Genomic DNA, 13,364 nt, shown 5'->3' with positions numbered 1-13,364 from the left:
TGTCACCACCGCCACGCTCTGGCGCGCGATAGCTCCAGCTCATGGGCGGTATCGTGTCCTCTGATAGCCACCTTTTATAAGTCATCCCTTTTCTATTTGTTTCTTTTTGCGCTGTAACTCTGGTGTGAAATCAAACAAAATGGTACGTTCTTTGCCTAACAAAACCCACTTGCCTCAAGCAATATCTAGATATCTTGATAACAGTAAAGCTAACTCCCCACCCCTTTAGTCGGCGCAAGTTATCTCCAACTCCGGTCATGAGGACATGATTGTACGTCCCGCCCCTCGAATGATGCGATTGGGAGCTATACAATGCACAGTTTAGCTCTTAATCACACAGCCAACCAAGCTTCCTACCATCTCGAACTGCACTGACAGCTTCTCCAGCATGATGCTGTCCTCGACTACTACGGCCGCAAGCTAGCTACATGCTCTGGCGACAAGACGATCAAGATCTTCGAGATTGAGGGCGAGACCCAGCGATTGGTCGAGACCCTCAAGGGGTGAGTACAACACTCGTCAGACCAAAAACAATAACTGACCAGGAGGAATCGATAGACACGAGGGTGCTGTCTGGTGTGTCGCCTGGGCGCATCCCAAGTACGGCAACATCCTGGCATCGGCTGGTTACGATGGAAAGGTCTTTATCTGGAAGGAGCAGGGTGGACAGAGCAACGCATGGCAGCGAATCTACGACTTTCCCCTACACAAGGCCTCAGTCAACATCGTCTCTTGGTCTCCCCACGAGGCTGGCTGCCTGCTAGCATGCGCCTCTTCCGACGGTAACGTTAGCGTTCTCGAGTTCAAGGACAACAGCATCGACCACACCACCTTTGCCGCTCACGGTCTCGGCGTCAACTCCGTTTCTTGGGCTCCCGCTACAACCCCCGGTAGCATTGTGAGCAGCGCTCCTGGCCCTGGTGCCACTGGCAACCGCCGATTCGTCACTGGTGGCAGCGACAACGTCCTCAAGATCTGGGCCTTTGACCCTGCTTCTCAGACCTACAAGCAGGAGCGCGAGCCCCTGACTGGCCACACTGACTGGGTCCGAGACGTTGCCTGGTCTCCTACCGTCCTCCAGAAGTCCTACATCGCCTCTGCCTCGCAGGACAAGACCGTCCGTATCTGGACATCTGATCCTTCAAACCCTACTCAGTGGGAATCCAAGGTTCTCCCCTTCGAGGCGGCTGTGTGGCGTGTCAGCTGGTCGCTTAGCGGCAACGTGCTGGCAGTCAGTGGCCAGGACAACAAGGTATCATTGTGGAAGGAGAACCTACGGGGCGAGTGGGAGTGTGTCAAGACTATTGAGGAATAGAGTGTGGTGACGTACAACATGTTGATGGATACAAATAGGAGAGCCAGGCGTTCAAGGCAAACAAAAAGGTGATTATCTTGCTATGGCCTCTTGAACACAGTATTGAACGAGATGCGAAGATGCGAGTCTCTAGCCTTGTACTATAGAAGACGCCAGTTGTGCCCAACACAAGGGCTGGAGTCGATTCTCACCAACACAGGCGCGATGACGATGCAAGGCGGGAGACAAGCTTGGTTGGCTCGTGAGCATAGAGTTATGAATTTAAGCAATGATGAACTAGGTTAATGCTATACACTGTAATGATATTGGAATGCCCTGAATGTAGCAGGCCTGCCCCAAACCAAAGCGCCGCATAATTCTCAATATGCACGCTCACTCAACCTTCAAATGCCTCGACGACCGGTGCACGAGTACAGTGCTGTCCACTTAGAAGCTTATGCGAGGAATCCTCCCATGATGACAGCCGCCATCGTCACAATCAATGCAGCTGAGCCAGGCCGCAGAGAAAATGCCGAGTTGTCATTATCATCGTCATCATCGCTGTCGCCCTTAGAAGAGCCGTCTTGGCTAGAGTCGTCCTTGTTGTGATTCAAGACAAAGATCTCGCCGGTCTTATCAGAGCTGAACCACAATCGTCCTTGTGTGTCCCATGCCAGACCAACAGGACGGAAGCAATCATCAGGACAGCTGGACAGCTTTTCGTTGTAGATGATGGGTGTGGCAGCGTCTCTGCTTCGTGAGGAGTTTGCAGGCCGACCATCTTCAAAAGGTATCTCAGAAATCTGGTACCCAACTGGAGGCTCACGATTCCCTGGCAATGTTAGATAAAACAAACGGGTTAATGGATAGTGATGACTTACAGCTTCCGTGGAACGAAACATAGGCATTTTTGCCATCATTGTCAAATTTCATATCCAGAGGCGCAGTGTGAGCTTGGAAAGCCAGCACTGGGGGGACATAATCCGTATTGCATTCCTTGTCAGTGGGGTTGGTATCGCTCTTGCTTTGACGAGACTGACGGTCAGCAGGAAATTGGTCGCCAACTTTGAGATCACCACGATTGGGAAAGTCTTCAGTAGACCAGAGGGTGTAGCAATGAGGGTAGCCATAGTTGCCGCCCTGATCTTCTCGAGAGCCATTGAGATATCCATGAAAGTTCATCTCTTCAGCGGGGTTGTCTTTGTGAATGTCTACACCGTTGCGGTGCAGTTCATCAGCCGAGTTCTCGACACTGAAAATGCCACCCGTTTCGGGATGCTCTGCCAGGCCTACCGAGTTACGGAGTCCCCAGCCGAGTCGAAGACCATCAAGATAATCATAGGGCTCCCCGTAAGACTCAATGGCAGATGAGATGTTGAAGGCACGAATCTGGGAACGGCCGGTCTCTTGATCCTCGGCTCCACGATCGTCGTTGCCAGCACTGCCACGGGACACAAGAAGCATGTCCGGGTCCTTGTCTGAGATGAGTAGAGTGCGTGAAGTATGGCCACTATTTGCCATGTTGGTGACCAAGGTCTGGACTGTAGAGTTATCGATCGTGACCTTTGACGGATCGTAGGACCATGCAAAGACATCATTGGAGGAAGAAGCATAGAGCGTACGGCCATCTTTGGAGATAGCGAGACCATGGTTCAACTATATAGGTTTGGTCAGTTGGAATACAAATTGGGGAATGCATGTTGACTCACGTTGTCCTGCTTGAGCAAGGTCGTCTTCTTCGTGACCTGCAAGCATGTTCCTCCTCCATCCTCGAGTTCGAAATGGAGGATACCATTTCCGGAATCTATGACAATGAGGGCACCCTCGCTATCAAACAGAATGCCTCGGGGCCGTCTAAGCTCGTTGGCAATAAGGCCATAGCTCCAGTTCTTGGCAGCGACGGGTGATGGATATGACGTCTTGAGAGTTTTGAAGCTGCAATCCTGGGCTGAAGATAGAGAGAAGAGGAGCGTTGAAGCCAAAGTGGTGGCGGTAACGCGGAGGATGGGCGCCATTGTAACGGTGAGGGGAATGACGTCGGGGAATCAGGAAGTATGTTATGGACTTGGGGTATTTGGAGATAGGCAAAGGATGGAAGTGTACAAATGATGCGAGTAAGCGTAAGCGAATGGGTATCAAAGAATGAATGGAAATAGTCGTGAATCGTAATCGTGAATGTGAGAGTGGAAGTGTATGTGGGAGAAACAAGATGAAGATGAAGCAAAGCCAAAGCAAGGAATAAGTAGAGTGGGATAGGAAGGGGGAATAAAAAGTCAGGAAGGACCCTTGGAGACAGAGACAAACATGTCATTGATGCCTCGGCCAAGAAAAGAAGGTGCAGACCACAATGACCCAATGAAAGGGAGGTCGGAAGGTCGATCCCGGATGATCCTGCCCGTTTACCCCAGGTCGCTCTTAACTTAAAATGCTTGATTCAATGTGCTAACCCGAATGTTTGAGGCTGTGCTACCATACGAGTACGATGAGGAACTATGTTCGTTGGAGGTATTAAAATGGCAGTCTTGATCAAGTCTTGGGATACGACTTTCTTCTAGAGGAATACGGATGCGCCGGTTCACCATGTTCCGTTCCCAATTGTAAGAATGCCGAGAAACCATGCAGGAACAAGACACTGGGCAAGCAATGATCGGCAGGCAGTGCTCAGAACTTGTGAGCACAAGAATCGACATAAGTTGAAGCATTTGTCTACCTATATAGAACCTATTGATTTCAAGGCCCTTGTAGTAATACTCAAGAACTACTAGACTTTGTTCTAAGTCAATATCTTAACAGTGAGCAATCCTGTTATTTGGAGTGTAACGCCGTCGGATAGTATCATGCAGGTACCAAACTATGTCATCCGTAAAAGTGCCACAAAACGCCATCCCTTCATACTTTTAAACATTTGGCCTTCACTATATTGACTCTATTATTAGACTCGAGAGCATACCTTGGTTCCGTGTTTACTACTACCTAAGTTTTACTTTTGAATCTTATAGCAAGCAATATACAGGTATACAGCTAATGTTGAGCTCCTGGAGTACTCGTTATGAGCATCTATTTTCTTTTTGAAGAAAGTATTAAATCCTTCACCCACATACATTTAAGTAGTCTTTCACTAACAATGGATAATTTATAGACTTTGACATGAGAAACCGCTTGACTGCAAAGTGTTTGAACTGCATCCTCTCTATGGTGCTACCCGGGAGGTGGATGCTCACAAACAAAGTGCTCTTCTAGACCCAGAGAATGGATGAAATGTGTCGGACAGTCAGCAAAGACAGCTCTACTTATGGAACACTTGCTCTATACCCACTATCCTGCCATTATGTATTGTGAGTCCAACAACACACCTTGCGCCTTGATAGTAACATGACAAGTGGTGCATGCCTGATTTGATGTGTTGTAGAGGTCAAGCAAGAGGCATTTCCGCAACCAAGCAGTAGATCAATACAATGCACAAATACATTGACGATATAGCCCTCTTAATGAACTTCTGGCCTGGATGTAACAAGGTAAGTTATGGCTCCAATGATGGGCTTGTGGAAAAGTAATATCTCATAGGACATCATCAGACATCGCATGAGAAAAAAAGGGATTGTTATCGTTCAATAAGTAGCACAAAGAAACGTCAGTAAAAAAAAAAACTCTCGCCAACATCACCCGTCAAAAGTCGACCTTTACCCAACTCCGTATAGAATATACACATGTCTTTGAGTAGTTATATTATCTCTGCTGTATATCAAACATGAAAAAAGAAAATACAGATGGGAGGTCTGCAAAGAAACTCCCAACATTCCAATGGCACCCTGACGCCCGCCCTTTGTGAATCTCAATGGATCAAAACCCTCTCTTCCTTTCCACGTATGTGCTTTTTTGCATCTGCCCAAGAGCATTGGGGCCAACCTCCGCCAACTTCGATCGCAGGACGAAATGGTTTTGTAAAAAAAAAAAAAAAAGAGAGAGAAAGACAACGGGTAGCCTACGTAGGATGGGAGGAAATAGTGAAAAGATGGGAGTGAATGGGGGATAAAAAAACAAAGCTACACAAAGTGTGATAGACAAGAAAAAGAGGGCAACAATTATACGTTTTTCGAGGAGGGAAATGCAGGACATGATGGTTTAACGAAGACCAATGACACTCATCTCAAGGGTCCATACCCTTCGGATCCAGACCTTGAGTTTGCCCTCAACGCCAGCAACGTTCTCGAGCTCAACGCCCTCCCACCAGCATCGGCGAGCGGGTTTGCGCCAGAAGAGGAGAAGCTTTTGGGCCATGCCAACAGCGTTGGTACCCATCTCGTTGCCTCGGATATCGCTGCGCAGACGGGCAAGTGCCAAACTGCAAATGACAGCCTTGTTGGGCTCACCAGCACGGTGGCCCCATCGGTCGTCGTGGTTGAAACCACTTATAATAGGTCAGCATTTGTTACTTCAAAACAGGTTCATGCAGACTTGACTCACCCTGCTGTCAACATCTCAATCAAATGGGCCTCGGTAGTACCGGGCTCGTCGCTTCGCTTGAGTCCGGAAAAGATGCCGGACTGTTGCTGCAAGGCCTCTGCGGCTGCCCGCTTCACAGCAATCATGTCAAGCTGACCGATGTCTGGTCGGGGGGGGATAGCGTAAAAGTCAAGGTCCTCACGGAGTACAATGATACCGGCTCGCTTAGAGTCGTCACGCGAGGTACCAAGAGAGGGCGTATCCTCTTCTTGCGAAGCACTTGGTGATCCGTCTGTAGGGATAGACTGTGCAACGTCTCTGAAGAAATCAAGCATGTACTGAAGCGAAGCTGGGTCGTACTAGTCTCGGTGAGTCAAAATGTTTGCTACAGTAAGAAAGGCATTGACTTACGTCTACTTGCACGGCATCGCCGTCAGAAAAACCGCCCATTTGACCCTCTGGAAATAGGCCATTGGGGAACAACGAAAGAAGAACAAATTCAGGCAAAGTAAGCAACTCATCTCTGGAGAGATAAAATCTTGTGCCCCTATTCGGAGTTAGTATCAGCAACTGAATTCAGCGCAGGAAGCTTACCTCAGGTCCATAGCAATTGTTTCATCGGCACCAACATCACCCAGAGTGCTAATGGGCGGTCCGCCCTGTTGCACCTGAGTGATGATGCTTGAAGCTCCTCCTGCGGCAGCCATTAGGAAAGAGAATGCGGCAAGGGGACTATCGCCCTCTTCTGAATAAGCCGGAGGCGGTTCTGCGTCGTCGTCCTTTCGATTAGAATCTCCCTTGGTGTCCCGAGGAAGCGCGCGCTTGGTTTCCGCGACTGGATCGCGAAATGCAGTAGTGATTTGGTCTGGGTCGAACGGAAGTGCTTCTCTTGGCGAAGAAGATTCGTATGCTGGCGCAGCGGATCCTGATGCTTCTGCTTCACAAGGAGAGCGAGCAGTAAATGTAACGAATTTGTTGGAGCGCTCGTGAGCGTCGGTTGTCGGGGAGGTAAAGAGCGACGAGAAGGGGGGAGGGCGCGAGGTTGAAGGTTCGGAGGCGGGATACTGCGGCGGCGGGGACTGCTCGCACTTTAAAAGAATGTGTGATTCCGGCTCTTTGGCGGATTTTAGGTTATCGGGAGTCGGTTCGCGATGATGGCTTGAAGTTGTGCGCGTGCTTGGCGGTCTTGAAGAAGCGGGTGATGAAGTCTTATTGTCTAAAGACGTAGATGGTCCAATTCCAAGTTCCTGAAATTCAGACAGGATGGCGGTTTCCCTTTAAAAAGAAAACGGGGTGTTCAAGACAGAGTTTCTCCAAGTCGGAAAACAGACGAAAAGGAGAAGAGCGGTCGATCGAAAATACAGGCGGTTCACCGGTTCCAAGATGGGTGATTAGGTGGTTGATGAGGTAAACAGTCTAACAACAGAGTTGAAACATTGATCGCGGGCGGAGATTAAGCGCAGCAGCCGAATGGAGAAAATTCTGGTTCGCTGTCGTATCGAAAGTGCGGCCTCGTCGCGGCGTAAAGGTCTCCCTATAAGTGATGGAGATATGGCGATGTGATGTGATGCGTGAGTGAGGTTCACATTGGTCCTCAGAACAGGAACAGCGAGCGGCGCGATTCCTCATTCGACGGCTGCTCCCCTGAAGTGAGCCCCCGAGCTTCAGTGGCAGAGTGACACTAAATTGGAGCCCCGCGTTGTTGTTGAATGGCCCAATCAGACGCCTCTACGTGCTACCAGCAGGGTCTTAGCCGCTCACTCCAAGTGGAGTTGAGGCGCTAGAGGCGCTGGAGTTGTAAGCTCGACCCTTGGCGTCCTTCTTTAAGATTGAGAGGTCGATCGAATGGAAGTTGAAGATGGGAAAAACATTGGCATCAAACCAACACAACAAGCCATCACCTACCTACTGACCTTAGTACTTACTATAAATAATCTCAGGATAGTATTTGAAACGTCCCTATTATGATATGTCTTTTCGTTTCGAGGTTTATAGGTATCCAGGACATGAGAATAAATTAAGACTTTCGGTTAGACAGTATTTACATCACAGTTTCGCTAACCGGGCCCAACATTTACCCGATGCATACGAAGCATGTCCTTGACGTCTATTGATCTCGGTACTGATGTATCTGACGTTGGAATTCAAGTAGTAAAATGTTGCCATAAGCACGGTTACCTCTTCTGCCATCCAACTTATTAGTATGTTGTTATCAGAACCTGTCTATTCGCTGTCACTATCTCCGAAAATCGCTCGAAGGACTTCATCATGTGCTGTCTTTCCTTCTACTGCTTCGTTCTTGTCTGGATTGATGGCTGGTTCAGGTACAGGAACCGGTGGCACAGTTCCTGCAGGGGCGCCTTCGATCATTTTGACATCCATGGGCGACCTTGAACTGATTTCGACGTCATCCATAGGTCTCGTATCTTCATGATTTCTTGCACCAGAACCAGCTCCCGCCTGAGTATCTGGTTGAGAATGTGCGGGCGGTCTAACATTGAACCGTTTGCACAGCAATCTGGTTGGGTAAAAGTTCTCGACTTTACGAGTCATCTTGCCGTACATGCCGACCTTGGCTGCGTCTTCTGCTGGATCAGTTACCTTGGGTTCTGGTTTCGATAACAGGTCTGTCTCAGAGTCGTTTGTTGAGACGGCCGATGGCTTCTTTGCTGTGGTAAAACGAGATGCCATAAACCCTGTCATTGGTTTGAATATCCTGGCGCAATTATGGAATTCCGATAGCTCTCTTGCAAAATCATCGTAAGCCATGCCTTGGGGTTTGTGTGGTAGCGGTTGACTGCCTGTGGCAAAGTGTTCCAAATAGGTCCTATAACGTGCTTTTTTCTCCTCATTGTCTGCGTAAGGCCCAGATGAGCCCCGTGAGATAGCTGCGATGGCCGTTTCTCGGTCCAGCTTGGCTGCTTGGTCCCAGACTGCCTGTTGCCTTTCTTCATCTGACACAACATACCCTTCGGGTATTTCTCCCAAACCTTGTGGTAGGCTTTTGTTCCCAGATGCTGTAGCAAGTCGATCGCGTGCTGAGCTGGTTATGAAGTCAAAGACAGATTTACCTGGCAAGCTCTTTTCCCCAAGAAGCACTGCCCTTGACTTTGCATCATGGGTGGATGCTTTCGCAGCATCAGCTGTCGACTTATAGTCCGAAGGATTGGCCTGGTCTGAAGATGTCTTGGACGATACCCATCCTTCTGGGACTGGAGGCGGCGCATACTCCAACAATAGATCAGAAAAATCCTCCGTAATCTTGGCTAGTACGAAACCATCAAGCGGTAATCGCCCATCATGACACCTCCCAAGACCATTGCCAGCCCGAGCTGATCGAGACACAAAGACGGGGGCGTTTTTCAGTGCAGGGTTAATTGCAGCGGATGCTTTCTTCGCCTTTTTCTTTTTCTTGTCACCGCCAACGACGCGATTATACCGGATTTTGGGTCCTATCTCGTAAGGGTCTTCTTCATCGGACCCATTGTCGTTCAGAATACCCACTCCTATTCCACCACGCGCTGGTTTCGTCTTCGATTTTTGTGAGGAAAACAAAGATGTGTTTTGAAGCGAGGTTTCGAAGCTATTGCTGTCATCGTCGTCATCTTCGTCGGCTGCAGCTGTAATCGCGTTGAGACTTGACAACTTTGCTTCGCCATCATGGCCTAATCCTTTCCGGTCGCTCTTGCGTATAAATCGAATCATCTCAGTATTATCTGGCGCAAACAAATGCGTTCCGGCAGTTTCGGGATTCTTTTGTCCAGCATCGAGCCTAGCACTTCTTCGAATCTTGGGGCCGATGCCTTGTCCGTCCTTCCAGCCCATGCGCCGTAACAGCTTTAGGCCCATGGTGTCTCCTTCAGCTCTCAGCAAACCCATTAACCCTCCAGAGCTGTTATTCTGGTCAGAAGACCCGAGACCAGCGAATGCTTGAGAAGTCTGGACTTTCTGAGCTTCTGCAGCATCAGCAAGATCCTCTTCGTCCATGTAGTCTTCTGGTCGCTGCTGTGCTTGGGTTGTGCCATCTTTTTGTCTATTCCGACTCGATACGAATGTCGATGGAGTCCATCCCTCTTTGGATCCAACAGTGTTAAAATATCTGATGTCGTCAGCGCATGCTATGGCGTAAGAGTTGCGAAGTACTCACCCTGCACTCCATCCACCCGTAAACGCGCCATGCAATCGTTTCCGTCCCCTCTCATCCCTCACCTCCTGTTTCCATACCGGAACGAATGAGCCATCGTCTCGGGCTTCGGGGTCATCGGGGAGAGGAGTGCCGAACGTTGCAAAGGGTGCATTGGAATCGGCTTCGTAGGTTGCGCGGGAGCGTTTATATGACATGGGACTGAGACGTTGGCGTATCGCGTAATGACCGTAAGAGCATTGAAAACAAGCGTTCTAACTCAATGGAGTGAAGACGCGAAGATCTCGAATGTGAACACAGAGCTTGTGACGACGATGAAGTTGGATCGCTAAGTTGATGCGACCACTGTCGCAACGTCTAAATTGGCCTTATCGATAAGAAACAAAGTTAGCTTTACGGCCCTCAGGGTGTCAGAAAGATTGGCCGGTAAGCATGAGCGACGAAATTAGTAGATCAACTTAGTGGATTTAGTTCAGATTCTCAGACCATTTATTTTTGTATCCTTTAGCTTCGAGGCCAGCTTTTCTGTAAGCCACTAGCTTGGCTGTCAACTTGCACTCAATGACCCCAGTGGGAGACTAAGACAGGGGGTTCTATCAAATTTGGAGAGTTTTCGTGCAACTCGAGCCCTTCAAAGGTTCCCCAACGTTGGGTACCGATGCAAGTACACGCGAGTGAAATATCGTCAATCGAGTGCCATTCTGGAGGAATGCGACTGGCAGCATCTTGAAACAGTCTCCAAGACCTACTGCGTACAGTTGCTCAAAATAAACCATGACATAATCGGAGAGAGACGTCATAGAATGTCTTGATATGATGGATATTAAGAAGCTGTCGAATATGCTTACCCACCTCTGTGGTTTCAGTCTGACCGACAGCTCTAACCATAGAGGGATAAAGCACATCCAAGTATGGATAGCGATTGTGTTTCTGTCTGTTTGTCACTGCAAGAGGAACACTCGGCTCAGGTCTAGTCTTGGCATTCCATCTGAGTACGGTGACTGACATTTGCTTGTAGCAAGACCCAGGTTGCCATATTTGATTGCCGGCTGATGTGAACACAAGACATGCATTGTGCTGCATCACAACGCATTCTATCCCACCAACACATTACACAATGCAAGGGGCAACAAAAAAGATACAGGCTGCAAAAAACAAAACACCTAAGAGCATGGTCTCAAATGGCTGAAACTGACTGGCTAATTTCGTCTCGCATGTTTCCAGTAGCCATGTTTTCCGATCCTTTCAGGCACAGCCCGTCAGATGCTATGCGCTTTTCCGTCTTGTGGCTGCTTCGATTTTGCTTCTTTGGGCTTTTGGAAACAGGCAATACGACTTTCAAGACACAACTGCCTTAAAAGGAGACGAGATCTTAAACCTGGTTTCCAGTCTTGAACCCCAGCCTCCAACCCCTCGTTTAATCAGCCACGTAAATTTGCAGCACTTTGCGGCAGATCCACTTCGCAAGTCAGAGATGCAGCGTTCTACTGGTAGCTGACGTCGGATATTGTGCTTGGCATTGGTGTTGCTGGAAACAGGGAACTTGGCTTGGTAGGTAAGGTAACTTGACGGTGCAGATATCGTGGAGCCAGCGATCGCCCAGTGTCTTGTCTACTGCAGTTCTGATTGAGGCTCTCCCCAAGCTTCAGTCAAAACCTAGAATTAAACAGACTGATGGCTCCAACTATGCCGTCAAGCTTATGGACTAACGTTAGCCGGTCCATTAATCCGTCACTAACAGCCCGCGAAATGAGAGCTCAGCTGGAGCGAGATATCTCATCTCCACTCGAGACCTGACCGTTGGTGGAAAGTTGAAGCTACCTGTGACCTAAGTGGAAAGTCCCCTGAAACGATTCAGATGGCCTGCTGTGCTAGATCAAAGACAGCTGGACTGGTGGTGAAGTCTCGGCAACTTGCATGCATACATCCAGGTGTATCCTGGGCCCTCCAAGCCTCTTTGAGCTCTTTGAGAGGGTGAGAGGTGAGTTTGATGGGACATACCGCTGCTGCACTTTGTTCTGCTTCGCTGTGATGTGCTGCGCTGCGCTGTGCTTTGCTTTGATGTGCTGTGCTTTCAGACCAAGTCATTTTTAGCTACAGTCCATTCATAGTTCGATATTCATATCCATTAGCCAAACCTGCCCCCCAACTTGGGACTTTTCGTTCTTTGGACAAGCCAGACGGACGTTGCGCCGTTGTCCTCTTACTAAATCTGCTTGTCAGGATCAAAAGCTCTGACTTCTGCCCTTGCACATTCTTACCTGTTCACTTGCATCTTTGCGTTGTTTCCCTTCGATTTGTTGCTGGTCGTTATTTTACTCTTGAAGAGACGCTCAGTCCCTTTGCACTATCGTGGCATATCAGCTCAATCAAGATTGTTTTGCGCCTATCGACATTTACCTTGTTCGTGCCATCCATCTACGCTTTGCATATAGCGCTGCTTCGCTTCGCATTGAGTCTAACTCTTCCAGGTGCTTTCTGGTCAGCACCTGAGTCTGTCGTGCCCTGCCTACATAGGTATACCGTCTCTTATGCAGTTGTCAGAATCAGACATCTCGCCATCGCAAAGCAGAGAACTAAGAGTCTTGAGATCACCATAGGGACTAGGTAATTCTGGTCTTTTTGTCTGTCCATCCCTTCACTCTGGTCCTACGGTTGTACTCGGCCAGCAAAAGAATCAAATCAAGGACCTTGCCGGCAAGCGACTCATTGCGACTACGTTACGCCTGCGCTGGCATATGTAGCTCCAGTTCCAGCTCCAGCTCATACAATTACTGGATATTATTACCTTGTCTAGAGTCAAGTTGGGTGGACTCAGCCTCTTCCCTGCCTACTTGGGCATTGATTCCACGACAGCTCACTACCATTTCGAGCAAAACCCCAGAAAGAGACCCAGTTACTTTATCAGCATCCCGCCTTTTTACACCGTCTCCTCCGATCTCTTACAACACCGCATCGTCTCGCTTCGCACCGCACCGCACATCACAGCAGATCACAGCATAACTAGCACTTATATACAAAATAGCAGTCATGGGAACAAGAACCGCTTCGTCTGCCGTTGCCGATGCTTCACTGAGAGGACCTGGTCGCACTCATTCAACTCGCTCTAGTCGTTCCAGTCGGGTTCCTTCTTTTCCTCCCCCTTCTCCCTCCGCTTCAGCGGCCCCAGCAGCGCCTGCACCAGCCACGTCCACTGGAACAGGTGCCAACTACAACCAATCTCACACCCGCCAGCTTTCACACTCGCACTCTCAGTCTCAATCTCGCTCCCAATCCCAGTCCCTGTCCCAGGCCCAATCCCAGGCATACGCCTCCCGTTCTCATTCCCATTCCCATTCCCACTCTCACTCTCGCTCTGCTTCCAACGCCGCCAACTCACATCCTCCCCCTCATCATAGCCAGCATCAGCGCACTTCTTCATCCGCCCGAACTACTTCGCAAAATGACCACGAATCCTCACGCTTAGCCGCAAACCCAAAGCAT

At 49.2% G+C, this 13,364-nt stretch overlaps 4 protein-coding genes across 4 annotated transcripts; 1 reads left to right on the top strand and 3 right to left on the bottom strand.

Annotated features, from left to right (window-relative positions):
* Positions 1-43: 43 nt before the first annotated feature.
* FGSG_09271 (transporter SEC13) lies at positions 44-1,888 on the top strand. The gene is made up of 4 exons (XM_011330195.1): positions 44-142; positions 230-271; positions 388-503; positions 559-1,888. Exons 1-4 carry the CDS (start codon positions 140-142, stop codon positions 1,313-1,315), a joined length of 918 nt encoding a protein of 305 aa, XP_011328497.1. The 5' UTR covers positions 44-139; the 3' UTR covers positions 1,316-1,888.
* On the bottom strand, positions 558-3,468 carry FGSG_09272 (uncharacterized protein). The gene is made up of 3 exons (XM_011330194.1): positions 3,004-3,468; positions 2,176-2,950; positions 558-2,126 (listed from the first exon to the last, which is right to left on the bottom strand). Exons 1-3 carry the CDS (start codon positions 3,307-3,309, stop codon positions 1,750-1,752), a joined length of 1,458 nt encoding a protein of 485 aa, XP_011328496.1. The 5' UTR covers positions 3,310-3,468; the 3' UTR covers positions 558-1,749.
* Positions 3,469-5,002: 1,534 nt separating this feature from the next.
* FGSG_13540 (uncharacterized protein) lies at positions 5,003-7,306 on the bottom strand. The gene is made up of 4 exons (XM_011330193.1): positions 6,332-7,306; positions 6,149-6,284; positions 5,759-6,096; positions 5,003-5,702 (listed from the first exon to the last, which is right to left on the bottom strand). Exons 1-4 carry the CDS (start codon positions 6,442-6,444, stop codon positions 5,417-5,419), a joined length of 873 nt encoding a protein of 290 aa, XP_011328495.1. The 5' UTR covers positions 6,445-7,306; the 3' UTR covers positions 5,003-5,416.
* A 654-nt stretch (positions 7,307-7,960) lies between these two features.
* Positions 7,961-10,078, bottom strand: FGSG_13541 (uncharacterized protein; the record flags this gene model as incomplete). Its single annotated transcript, XM_011330192.1, has 2 exons — positions 7,961-9,836; positions 9,885-10,078. 2 exons carry the CDS (start codon positions 10,076-10,078, stop codon positions 7,961-7,963), a joined length of 2,070 nt encoding a protein of 689 aa, XP_011328494.1.
* Positions 10,079-13,364: the final 3,286 nt, after the last annotated feature.

This window comes from Fusarium graminearum, chromosome 4 (genome assembly GCF_000240135.3).
Source record: "Fusarium graminearum PH-1 chromosome 4, whole genome shotgun sequence".
Classification (NCBI taxonomy): domain Eukaryota; kingdom Fungi; phylum Ascomycota; class Sordariomycetes; order Hypocreales; family Nectriaceae; genus Fusarium; species Fusarium graminearum.
Note: the sequence above shows the minus strand (reverse complement) of the source record. Positions and strands in the feature narration are given on the sequence as shown.